Raw genomic sequence first — 14,042 nt, 5'->3', positions numbered from 1 at the left:
GTATCCCCATAAGGCTTCACCCACTGTCAGCGCTGGAGGATCAGAGAGGGGAGGTCAATGCTCTCTGCAGGGAGATGGTCGGAAAGTGAGCGAGCTGCGTTATTTTTTCGCTCACAGTTTCAATGGCACACGTCGGCTCTAACTATGGACTCACTCACCACTCACCCCATAGTTCTTCTTTAAGATAATCTTAAAGTGACATTTAACTCAGGAATTAAATCTTAAAAATGAATCCAAGTACCCTAACTAATAACAAAAATGTATCTTATTTGTGAATCATTCAGTTGTAGATCCTCAAATCATCTCTGAATTCCTGCTGACACTGTCCTTCCTTCTGCAGGGTGGCTACTTTTGTTCCCCATGGTCCCTGTGTGTGTTGTTAAGTAGCCACTGCTCTGAGCTCGCTACTGTGCTGGACTACAATCTTAATACAAATTAGTAAACTAAATGTGAGATTGTAGTCCATCACATCTCCAGAAGGAAGGACAGTGTCCGCACAAATTCAGAGATGATTTGAGGATCTACATCTGAGTGATACACAAGATACATTTTTGTTAGTAGTTAGGTTACTTGAATGTATTTTTAGGAATTAACTCCTGAGTTTAGTGTCTTAAATCTTAACAAAAAGGTTGCTAATTTAATATGTATGTCTCCTTTATTCTTTCCTTGTGGTTGTCTGTAGTTAGTGATCTATGTTGGTTTAATACATTATGCTTTCTTTTAGGTTAAAAAGGCCCTGTCACACCCAAATTATTATTTTTTTTTCTTCAAAAACTGCATGGCATAGAAGTCTTCAGAACGCTTTCGCTGCTGGGTCCAGCTACCCATTTTTCATCTCAGATGGCTGGACCATTTTTGCTCTTTTTCACTTTTTTTCTATATATCAGTATTTTCCCCTACAACTTTGAACGTTATTAAACTAATATATTTTCTGAAAGCACAAGGCCTGTAGACTTTTCCCATAATGGTTGTGCAAATATTTATCAAACTTTATTTTCAATAAAACTACAATCGTCATTACACTTTTAATAAAAAGCATCAGTTAAAAAAAATCATTATTAGCACAGATATACAACATCATTTCAAAATTCTTACTAAATCAGAAAGATCCAACGTTATTAATGCTAATAAATAACAATTGTTTGTAAACTTTAAATTGCTTCTTTTCTTGAAAAGCTGAAATTTGAAAGCAAACAAAACTAAATAAGCAACTTAAATTGAACATGTAGCCAAATAAATGTTTTACCTTTACAAACACTTTAAACTAACACCTATGTTGTTGACCTCACACCTCTGCTTGTGCACACACGGGTGTCTGTGTGTTTTTGTGTTGCATTGTGATGGCCTGCCTCAACACATTGCATGTTAAAGCACAAAATAATGCACATTAAATGTGCCCATTAAAAACAAAGTGGCTGTGGAAAGGCCCCCCTACCCACAGATACTTGCCTCTCCAGTGAGCCTGGGATACTTCCTCCTTCATTGCAGCTGCTACTGAAATAACAAGAGTCAGAGTCTAGAAGGGGTAGTGAGGTCACTCCTTAGTGTTTAACCCCTAGACCTGAGCACTGTCATATTGAAGGAGGTTATATGCTCCCCCATACTCAGGGGCAGGAGAAGTGATGAGTATTAGTGGTTTTTACAGACCATGTCATTCTAAATATGCCCCTAATTAACCATTCACACTTGTTCATTGTGTTTTATATGTGGTAAAATATGTGTTTTACTACAATGCACAGCAATAAATGTATCGCAAATAAATGTGCAAACATTTTTGAATGGCACTCCAATGCTCTAATACAGTAGTGAGCAATGTACCTACACTGCAGCTTATCACAACACACGCTGTTTGTTGTGGTATGCTGCATTGATAAAAAGGGTCATGTGGGCCTAGTCACACTTTTTCATTGCGGTAACACATTTAACTTGCATTGCGGTATCATTAATAGTGTGTTGTCAGAAAACAAGGGTCATGTTTATTTTTAAGAATGGGCTGTTTTAATATGACGCATATTAACATACAACATTACTTGTGCAAATAGGCCCTGCAAGTTTTTGCCTGCATTGCTGTGTGTTGGCAGCCCATTCAAAATAAGCGGGTTTCTGCAACGCAATCTGCGTTTGCAGTAACACACCACAACACAATCCAACCTAAAATTTCTCTTTTGTGCTGGAGAAGCACTGCACTGAACTCAGAAGTACTCATAAATGAGCACTTCCAATTCAGTTTCACACTGCAGGAGAGCGGTAAACAGAGTAATGTTTATGGATCTACCCATCCTAAAATAAAAAAAAAAAGAGCCAGCAAGAAGAGGCAGAGACGCTCTCATTACTAACAATGTTAACCAAGCTACCAGGTGACGAGCGACAGCAGTGGGGTGGGGGGGGGGGCGGAGTAAACTTCAGGAATGCAGGCAGTTCTGTTCTGACATGACCCTTATGTACATGGCAGTAAAAGGGTTCATGTTCACCACCTGTTCCATAGCCCACAATTCCTTGTATTAAAGAGAAATTGATTTTCTACATTCAACACTTCTAGAATAGGGTTGGATGCCTGCTCCCCCTCTTCACTTTTTGGCTCCGTCTTCAGACTCCTGCATCACTACAAGACAAAGGGGCTAATGGATAGAACCCCAGTGCTTGGAGGAGGCCAGGTATCTGACACGTCAAAAAAGTGCATCCAATGCAGAAGATTTCTTTAGTAAGCAGTAGTTCAAATACACAAAGTTTGTGCCATTCTCTTGTCTGTACTTAGGAGAATATATTGTACTATGGTATAAAACCACGGTTTAGCGTAATCCATTAAAGGTGTTAGGAATTCAAGCCTTCTATTTAAGCAGAGGTATCAGTGCTAGCTGTCAAGCAGTCTTAGAGAAAGTGTGTTTCGGTACCTTTAAATTGCTCACGGTTATGAAATAGCAAGAAATGGGCAGACGGTAACTTAAGCTCATACCAGATGCTTTGCCAGTCCCAATATTTGTAAATCACGATAAATTTTATTTTACAGTATAGTAGACAGATTTAATATATACTCTTTTCGGGTGCCTCATGTTACTTCCTATCTATGTTCCGGCTTATGATGAGAATAAGAGCTGCAGTAAATGCAGAGTGGATTGAACAAAAGAAGTGCCATGCTATTATTCAGCCGAGCATAATTTAATCAGTAGTTTCATATTGTGGTTATTCCATTGTAAGAAGAAGAGATTGAGATTGAATTTTGCTCTTGTCAACGCACATTTGGTTGAGCTTAAATCCTTTCAGTTCTTTCAAGTCTAGTGCAATGAATTGGTAAAGCACATAATAGAAGCATAGCATGGATTTTCCACTACTGCTTCGGACAGAAATTTTCACCATTGCTTTCTGGTCATTGCCATGATATAATAATGTAGGTTATACATTATACCTTTAAGAGGTATTCCATTAAACACGAGGAAGGCAAAGGTATAGCTTTTGATTAGGAATGCACGGATACCGATACTAGTATTTGTATCTGTGCCGATATCGTGTATTTGAGCGAGTACTCGTACTTGCCCAAATGCTCCCTATACTTATCCCGATACCAGAACTTCCAGTATCCGGAAGTCGGGGGGGTGAGTCATTACACGTCGCCCCGGCACCAAGGGGCATGGAGCTGGCTTCCTGATTGGCTGGGAAACCGACTCCATGCTCTCTGGTTACTTGGAGACGGAGTATGGAGCCAACTTCCCGGCCAATCAGCTTCCTGATTGCTCCTGGCCAATCAGTTTCCTGATTGGTTGGGAAGCTGGCCAATCAGGAAGCCAGGCGGCGAGTCATTACCCACCCCCTGGCTTCCTGATCGGCCAGAAAGCCGGCTCCATGCTTCTTAGTCACCTGGTGACGAGGGAGCATAGAGCCAACTTCCTGGCTAATCAGGAAGGTTAAATTGAAACGGAATAGATCCATAGATCCAACAGGCTGGGCATTTCTTGATTGTTTTTAATACATTGTAGGTTGGATGGAACTTAAAATCAAACTGAAAATTGGCTGGAAAAAAAAGGATTGAAAAAAGATTTATCAAACATGATAAAAGTGGAAAGCTAAAGACACCGCAAATGCTTGGCAAACAGAAAATGAAACGCTACCAAATATGTGTGCAAAGTCAATGGTTGTGTATGCGACCGTGTGTAACCAACTTTACCTGTATTTCTTTAAGCAACAAGAAACGCGAGACCTACTGCTTTCATGAAATGTTCTCCAAGAACTAATTTCATTAACTGCACCCATACAAAGTTTTTATGCCTATTGTTCAAACAAGTAAACCCTAAGAAAGGTATTTAAGGTTTATCTAAACCCAAAAATATATTGCGATTTACCAGTCCCTAGATGTGGTGGCTGCATAGGATTTCATTTTTCAGGCTAAGAACATTTCAGCACATACAGAAAATACATGTAGAGAAATAAGCATAGACAGGAAGGGACAGGAAGTGTGCTGTTTGCCGAATTACCAGGTGAAAATAAAGGAACAAAAGCTTAAAAACAAAAGTAAATAAAGACACTTAATCTAACTAATTGTGTAGATAAAAATATGGTTGTATAAATTATTTGCCATGCAGGTTTGATTGCATAAATGATAAATGTGTGTTTGAAAGCAATTTTGTGAGCTGACATTTGCAATTGCATTAAATTGTAAGTAATTTATTTTACTATTTTCTGAAGTTGGCTTGTTTTCTCTTGTCATTTAAAAAAAAACTAAATTGAAAATCAACATGTCCTCTTTAGTGTCATGTTACCCATCACCTAATTTGAATTGTGACCTTTTCAGTTAGTAAGATTCGTAATTCAGGTGCAAACGTCTAATTTGCCTAAAAACAGAGCCAAAAAAGCATGTATGCTTTAGCTGTCCTTTTACAGAAAGGAAATGGCCTCCTTAACTATATATTAATAATAGAATCTTACTGAATTATTATTACCAGCAAAAATGTGCCCGTTCAGAACAGGCAAGTTTGGGGATTTAACGGCCAATCTAAAATGCAAGCTAGTTAAATCTATTTATGTTTGGGGCATCAATAGGAATGGATAGGGCATTATCAGTGTGGCAATGGGCTGAGGGACTATACCCCACAAACACATATATATATATATATACACTGGCCAGATTATTATGACCATATAATTTGGCGCTGAAGTTGCTAGAGGGCCAGACCATTATAAATAGGGAAGCAGGTTGTTTACCATGACAGTAGAAGTGATTTGTTTCTGAAGATACGGGTAAACCACGCGATTTAACAGCCTTTGAACGTGGGATGGTTGTTGGCGCTCAGAGCCATGGAGCGAGTATCAGCAAAACAGCAGAACAACAATGTTCAAGAGCAGCTGTTGTTAAAGTGTTTAAAGACTGGACTGTCAGCCGAAAATCTGGGTCTGAACGTGCGAATTGTGGTTGTCAGCGACTAATCAATGTTAGGGCAGAACGGAGAGTGGCAAGACTGGTACAAGACAACAGAAGGGCAACAGTGCAGTGTCAGATTCCTCGCATCACCTTTAAACATCTCGTGGAGTCACGAGGCGGCACAACAAAGTCATCTCGTGGCCCAAAGAAGTACTGATGGGGTGGTCATAATAATCTGGCCACTCAGTGTGTATATGTATGGGATCTTGTAGCAGGCATGTTGGGGTGATAGGTACTGTGAGGTGATGAGGTTGTGGCAGGTGCTGTGGTGTCAGGTGGGAAAGGGTGACAGGTGCTGTGGGGGTATCAGGGGGTGGACAGTTGTGATAGATGCTGGTGTGAGAGGGTGGGTGCTATAGCCTGCTGTAATCAACTAAGCTTATGCTATATTTTTATTTTTAACATTCGATCTAAATTTTAACCTGAAATTGGGGTAAACTAAAAAAAAAACAGCATTTAACTTCCTACATGTCCCCACACATAATTGTTGCACATGTTTTCTATGACCCTAATATATGATGTGAAAGTGTGGGGAACAGTAGGACATTAGGTAAACCTTTCTTATTTCTAACATATGATGTAAGGATATAAAATAAGGCAGACTTTTCAGGTACCCAGACAAGACATTATTTACAAAAGTATTACGTTTATTAATAAATAAATAAAACATGCTTAAAAATCTTTGTCATTACTTTGCCTTTTTGTCTACTAAAAAGCCTCCAATTTATTTTATTCCATTTGTTATCGACAGAAAACACCTATTAGCTGTCTATGTATACTTAATACTTAATACATATTGCCAGTATAGTATAGTATATAGTATATAGTTATATTATTATATTAGACCACGTTTATTATTATACTCGTGTATTTTGTTATATAGACGGGGAACTGGAGATTATTCCCAACCTGTTTCTTGGATGTAGCTACACTTCTTATATTTCCAATCACTTATATATGCATGGATGTGATACCCATACAGCAAACCATTTTTCGTCTTTATAAATAATCTAACATATGATGTGAACAGTGGCACATGCTTTAAATTGTGGGGAACTGTGTGATATAAGGAAAACATTTCTTACATATTTTCTTTTGGCTGACAGGTTAAAGTATAAATGCATTTTTTTAAATTATTTGAATAGCGTGTTGAGAGGTTAGAACCACTGTCAGGTTTTCATTGTTGTCTGTGTCCCTCTTAGGGATATTCACCCTCTCTATGTGTCCAGATCATCAATGTTACTGGGAATTAGACATGGGTGATTCGTTTCGTTCCGAATCAAAATTCGGACGAATTTTCCGAAATTTGGACACATCCAAATGTGTCCGAATGCGAAGTTCCATTTCCATATTTCAGATCCCGTCAGAATTTCGTTCAAAAAGTAAACTGAATCGGACATGTGACTTTCATGGCCAAGCAGATGTGTTTTTCGGTTTAATGCATCCGAATGGGTCTGAACACGAATTTTCCTTATGGAAACATGGAAGCCATATACAATATATACATATAACACTAACGCTGAGGCTCCTAGATCCGAATGGCATTCGGGAACTGAATTGCATTGCAGAGCTCTCAAATGCAATTCGGGTCTGGGAGCCTCAGCTTTAGTAATACAGTATATGTATGTGGCTCCCAGACCTAATTGGCATTTGAGATCCGAATTGCATTTGGGATCTCCCCAATGCCATTCGTGTCTGGGAGCCATATACATATAGTACTAAAGCTGACCTCACATACCCGAATGGCATTCGGGAGCTCCCGAATGCAATTTGGAAATTCGGATCCCGAATGCCATTCGGGTCTAGGAGCTTCAGCTTTAGTAATAATATCTGTATATGGTTTTCTATGTTCGCAATGAATATTCATAAACTCATCCAAAACTTAACGAAATTCGGATTTCGTCTGAATCAGAAACCCAAACCGAATTGAATTTTGGATCCGAATCTCGAAAAAACAAAATATCCAAAAGAAACGGAACCAAATTTTTCTGCAACTTACATGTCTACTTTGAATGAATGTGAGTGTAAATTCAATTGTTTGAGTTGCCGTCAGAACAGAAATATGGAAAATCTTGCATTGAGGACACATGTTCCTGCTGACACCTTGGAATGGAATTTCCCTCACATTGGAAAGATTTCTGCTTACTTTCTGTTGCATCTATATGACAGGAAGTGAAGGGAAGTCTCCCTAATGAAACACAGATGGCAAAAAAGCTCATCGTGGTTTTACCCGCCCTTACTCAAACTAAAATTTAAAAAAGTTTTACCTTTTTAGATATACTTTAAACATTTATAACCCTCTTGCTGCCCTCTTATAATAGGGCAGCAATATATAATGATATTCATGAATATGTTCTAGACTGAATGATTAGGTCTCATATAATTAGTCATCTAGGTTTGGGACTACAATTCTCTGTTAACCTATTATTCAACTCTTACTGTTTCATAATCTGTTTGCATTATGCCTGACATTAATAGGGTCATTGTTTCATTTTGTATCGTCTGAAGTGTCTAAATGTATTAATGCCTTACATGTGGACTTCTGCAGTGGTTGTTTTGTCATGTAACAAGATCAGAGATGAAGGGATTAAAATCTGTTTCATACAAAAAAAAAAAACCCTTAATTTACAGGGTTGTGCTCTTTCCCCAGTGGTGCTGGATTTGATCTTTTTAACCCCTTAATCTCTTTTTACTATGCTGTTCTTATGACCACAGTATTTTATGGCCAGCGGTTGACATTTTGACAGGGAAGGCCAATCTCTGCCTAAACACTTCTCACTTTTTGACAACTGTGTCCCAATGTCAAGGCTGTGCTGGCAGCTGAAGGAAGCCTGCAGTTGCTTCTAGGGAAGCATTAGAAAATATTGCTGTAAAATTGGGTGATAAGGCATGAGGGGGGTGAAATAACCTTATATTTAGAGTAGGGTTTAGGTCCACTTTAAGGAATTACTTTCTCTAAAACTAAAAGTTATATAATTTCATTATGTGAAGGAGCTGAATTAATAACTGTTACAGTTCCACATGTTAATGTTCACATGTTAACCTCTCCTGCACCAAACTTTTTGAGATGTTTTACATTTATGAAATTATTGCTATAACTGAATTATCTGGGATTAGTGAACAGGAAGTCTGCTTTGCAATAAGGATAAAATGCACTTTTTTATTTTTTTTTATTTTACAAATATTCTAGACCTGAGTCCCTTGCATTCCTTAGGTCTGCAAACATATATATTTCTCCCCATACTGTTTTGTTACAAAGAACCCCTGCAGAGTCTGAGTCATACATTGAACTTTATTCATTTAACTTTTTTTAGGCTATGAAAGTTCTTTCAAAGAAAAGGTTATTGAAGCAATACGGTTTCCCACGTAAGTATTTTAATGGGTTTAAAGGTGCTGTGAAAAGTGATATATTAAAACAGTATAGTTGCAAACTTGGTGGCTGCATGAAGCAAGGCTAAAAAGTTTAACTTCAGCAGTGAACCTCTGTCAAGCCCTGCACTTTGATATTAAAGTAATTTAATAACGGGTTACAGTAAAAATTGCACTCAAAGGCAGAATGTGTACTGGGTCACACAGGTGTCAAGTGTCTGGCAATAATTCTCTGTAGAAGGAAATATTCACTATATTGTGCTAGCCATAAATACTTAGAGAAATCAGTCGCCGTCCCTTTCCATGCTAAACATCATGAACATGTATGAAATTCAAACAGTGTACAGCTACCTTTAGTTATTTTTAACATATCAGTAGGTAAGAGGGTTAACTGCAGGGTGCAATTTGTCATAAAATAATTCAATTACAAAACTAAAATGCAATGGTAGAAGCAGTTTAATAAAGAATATTTTCATTCTATTTGGCAAGACAAATGGCATTGTGACCATTGTCACCAGGACTGACAATGAGGGAACATTCAGAATTGTGACTTGCTACCAGAACAGGAATAGAGAGGAAATGTTCCAATGGGGACATTTGTTCTGTGACAACTTTTTAAGACAGTGTTTTCTTCACCCTGGAAAAAAAAAAGTAAAGGGAAATCTCCACAATGGGACACAGTAAAAAAACAAATGCTAACAGAGGTTTCAACCATTGCCTACTCTACTTAGATATACTTTAACAACTCACTCTGGAATGTCTTATAAATATTAATAGTCAATTCAATTTGTGCATTTAGAAACACACAAATCCCCTTTTTGAAGCAATCTACCGAGTTGGCTAAACTAGGTCCTGTGGAACACTATTTAAAAATTTCACAGCTCTTACTCTAAAGACCCCTTTACAATTATGTCTGTATAAATGACAAGCTTACTGCTCATTTTCAGACAAACAGTTAAATAAAACTCATATGGGAGATGTTTTACATATTGTATATCTGCCTGTAAAGGAAACTTATGACAAATATAATCACATTATTGACATATATGTTCATTATACATGTCTGAGTAGTATTTAATTACTATTTTTCTTGATATAGATGACCTTAACAATATGATTTGCAAATCTTTGTTTAAAAAAAAAAAAAAAAAATGACCCCCCTTTCTCACTACCACTTTATAAGGCTTCAACCACTGTGCGAACTCTAACTCTCACCTTATCTGATCCACCAGTGCCATTTTACTATCAAATCCTTCTCTTGTTTTTCTTCATAAGAAAAAACCTTTACAATGCTATATGAGTGATATTAATACCGCTACAAGAGTTCTATTATTTAAAAATAATGGGGTTTCAAACTATTTTTGTAATCTACATCAGAAGGTTTGGTTTTTTTTTTTAAATAGAACTCACTTATTTACAACGTAACACTGTTTGCATCCTATCCTCTTTATAGTATTAATGTCCCTGCTCCACACTCTCCGCTGTTGCTGGTCCACACTAGCAACTCCAAATGTTGCACTCCCCTCTTCCTGCTTTTGCAGTTCTTATAATGAATGCATTTCTAATAATATATTTGGACCAGGCACACTTTTCTAGTATATGTAAAAATTAGTATATTCATGCTAGTTGTCCTTAACATAATTGCTTATTTACAGTATTTGCCTTGACAAATTCCTGAACTATCTGTACCTCTCCATTATAAATTATAACTGTGCACAAGTTGTACAATGTTTTTGTTGCACATAAAAAGCTATCCTATGACAACCGTGGTTTATAATGTTGAGCAGCCTTAACATTGCCTTCACATTTTGTAACATTGCAGCTTAACAGTGCCTTAACATTTTATTAATGTTTACTACTTCCATTTATGCTGAATATTTTAATGTTCTTGTTTTCTCAGGTCGCCCTCCCCCAAGAGGTTCAAAAACTGCATCTGGTGATCAGGCCAAACTAATGGCTCCATTGGATAGGGTCTACCAAGAAATTGCCATTCTAAAGAAACTGGATCACATTAATATTGTCAGACTGATTGAGGTGGGTTTAAATATACTATCAATGTTATGGCCTTGTCTTTGTCAGATTATTCATGATTCCAGTAGTTTTAAAGTTTTTCTAAAGTTATAAATTAGCACCTTCATCCACACATGGAACTACATGCTCAGTATTTTAGGCCTGTTCAAATATATTTACTAACATCAGGATGTTTGAAAGTCCTAAGATCTTAATAAGCTTACAAATCTTAAAGGTTCTCCAATATATTCTGAATATTCAATGTAACTAAGAGTGTAGCATCTCTAGTATTGACCTGAGGAGGGATACTCTGAAAATTGGGAGCCAGCATACATGTTCCTAAATGTGGAAATATACTTCACTCCCAGGAGGCCTCCATGGCAGCTGGGTATTATTTTAAAATCAAACTGTTGAAAACTAAAAACAAGTTAGGCTTTCAGGTTTGTTCCATGTCTCTTGTGGATTTTTGTATTCTGTCAGGTTCTATGCTGGTTACACAAACATGATAGTATTTGGCCTATGCGGTTTGGACTTATTTGTTTAAGGGGGAACTGAACTCTTGAAGCTGTCCCCCAAAAAAGCAGGCAGAATGAAGGAACTAGTCACCAGTATTGCCTGTGGTCTCCCTGCAGCTGATACGTCCCCATTAATGACTTACCATGCCATGTTTTGCACTGTCTCCGTCTGGAGGCAGCCATTTTGATGGATGCAGGGATTTCTCCTGTCAGAGCCTCCAGTAAGTAGAAAATGAGAAGAACAATAGTGATATCTGTAAAGCTCACTCATTCTTTGTGACTTCTTTGAGATATCTAACAGTTGTCTAATAGTTTCTATTAATATGTGTTACTGAGGCAGCCCTAAATTGCTCATTACATACTCTTTCTGTTTCCCGACAGTTTAATTAAAAACAACTAAAACAGCTCTGTGTGGCTGATCTCTTATCTCTGCATTTGTTAAGGGGAAACCTATAATACTTTTACATTTAGTTTTAATTCAATTTAGTTAGTTTTTGTTAAATTTAGTTTTTTTTTAAATGGAATCAACATTTGGTGTGAGCATATTTTGCCTTAACAACACTAGTACAAATGTGTAGTTTGCTCCAAGCATCCTGGAGACCATACCACAGTTGGGTCTCAGACTTTAGCTGTTTTACTTCTGTTTATGCAAGTAATCCCAGACTGGCTCAATGGTTTTGAGATCTTGGCTCTGTGGGTGCCATGCCATATGTTGCAGGATTCCTTGTTCTCTCTTCCTTGCAGTTTGTTTATTGGCATAAAGCATCATAGAAAACAGCAAGCAGAAGATTTCTATCATCACTACATTTAAAAGCCATGTCACACTAGAAGCTCAGTAACAATGATCTTTAGTGGCTACAAACCTCTCTCATTACTTCTGGTAGTTTGTAGTTGGATACAGAGTTGCTGCTGTAACTGGTTACAATACTGATATATTCCGCTATAATCGCTAATGTGCCAATATCACCAGCAGCTGTGTTGGAAAAGCAGTAAGGAGGCCATCCATTGTGATCAAACAATTCTCCAATTTGGTTTGAAGAAATTCAGCCTCAACCATATAAGGCTCCTTTACTGTACTTCAATGTTGCGATTAAACATTCATCTATGTACTGTTGGCCAAATTACCTTCTAGCAAAAATTTCACATTTTGAGTCATTGGTCCAGAAAACCTGCTGCCATCTTTCTGTACCTTTTTAGTCTTTATGTTATGTGGCGTTATTTTCACAATGAGGGAATGGCTTTTTGGTTGCACATTTTTCATGAAGACCATTTCTGATAGGACTTCTTCAGACTATAGATGGGTGTACCAAAGTTCCGGTGGTTGCTGGCACTGAGCAGATAGCATTGACCTCTTCCAGTGTCGAAGGGAAGCCATTGATATATTTTTCATTTGTTATATTCAGTTTCTGGGGCTGACCATTGTGTTGCTGATCCTAAGCCTTGACTCTTTCTTTGTGCTTCTGCTAATAAAATTGTACAGCACACGTGGAAGAACCTGCCTGCTGCAAAATGTCTGCTACCAAACACATTTCTACAGCCTCACCTTATAATTTGATTGGCCCTTGCCCAGCTTTATTTCTGTTACACAGCTGTTTCTCTTTCAGCTAATCGCTTTGGTTAAACCTAGAGATAATGTCATTCATCATTAGCAATTGTTTGCTTAATTAACCACTGGGCTATATGCCTACAAGGCTCTCACATTTTGTTTTTAACTGGAAAGCGATCATTTATTTTGTTTTTAGGGACATTTAAATATTGCATTGCTTTACTTTTGGCTAAAGCAATGTTTAAAACACTAAAATGCGCTCTTCAATTGAAACCTCAATTCAGAAGGCATAAAACAATCATCTAAGACAAATATTTTGGTTATCTAAAGTATTTAAGACACTTGAACTGTTCTCTCATCTCTCATTGGTTAAGTGTGTGTAAACCCAAATTAACATCAGCCATATAATGTTTCCATGTACTAATATAAAGTCTGCAATGGATGCCCTTTACCCTTCTTCTCAGTCAGAAAGCATACATTACTTAGTGATCCTGCCAGGAGCCTCGGCTGCCTGAATTGTCATGACAAAGAAAACCACAGAGTGCTGCCTGGTTTATCATTGTTGTGCCATCCAGCATGTCCCCCGTACCAGTGTACAGGGTGCCATACTGATTTACAGTCTCCTGCTCCTTGCTGTAGATTGACAGCGACTCCTGTAGAGATTATCGCAGTCAATACAGCAGGGTTCTGCTGACTGGTGCAGTCTCTACCTCCATCGCATAAATCTGGTGTGACGGAAGGAAAAGAAGGGGCATCTAGTGATCATGTGGCTGCCAATAAACAAGTCCAAAAAAGGTATTTAGAGGCCATTTGAATATTTTTTTAATTGATTGTCTAATTATTTTTTTTACAAAATACTGTAATCAGGTAAAAACTCTTGTTCCTTTAATTGCTTGTTTTTTATTGCTTTTTTTAGGTCCTCGATGATCCAGCTGAAGATAATTTATACATGGGTAAGGAATACATTTGTTCGTTGTTATTTTTCATTCGTATGTCTTATCTCAAAGAGCAATTTGAGGCAATAAGTAGAAGCAATCAGTGTGATACTACTGCTATCCAAGTTTGTTCTCTAAAAAAAAACCTCACTCAACTTACCTTAATTACAGACCTATGTAATCCCCTACATCCAGATTTCAGAGTGTGCCTGACAGGCTTGGTGGAAAGGTAGTAGGAATATATTTAATGGAGCTGT

The 14,042-nt window shown here is 37.6% G+C and overlaps 1 protein-coding gene across 1 annotated transcript in view; it reads left to right on the top strand.

Annotated features, from left to right (window-relative positions):
* The window catches only part of CAMKK1 (calcium/calmodulin dependent protein kinase kinase 1), a 180,413-nt gene that overhangs the window by 90,403 nt on the left and 75,968 nt on the right, over window positions 1-14,042 (top strand). The window contains exons 6-8 of the mRNA XM_018553389.1: window positions 8,725-8,776; window positions 10,680-10,813; window positions 13,767-13,803. Coding sequence (XP_018408891.1) covers window positions 8,725-8,776; window positions 10,680-10,813; window positions 13,767-13,803 — 223 coding nt within the window. The remainder of the gene's footprint in view (window positions 1-8,724; window positions 8,777-10,679; window positions 10,814-13,766; window positions 13,804-14,042) is intronic.

Source organism: Nanorana parkeri, unplaced genomic scaffold (assembly GCF_000935625.1).
Source record: "Nanorana parkeri isolate BGI_ZX_2015 unplaced genomic scaffold, ASM93562v1 scaffold118, whole genome shotgun sequence".
NCBI lineage: Eukaryota > Metazoa > Chordata > Amphibia > Anura > Dicroglossidae > Nanorana > Nanorana parkeri.
The sequence above is the reverse complement of the archived record's forward strand: the minus strand, read 5'-3'. Positions and strand labels throughout refer to the sequence as shown.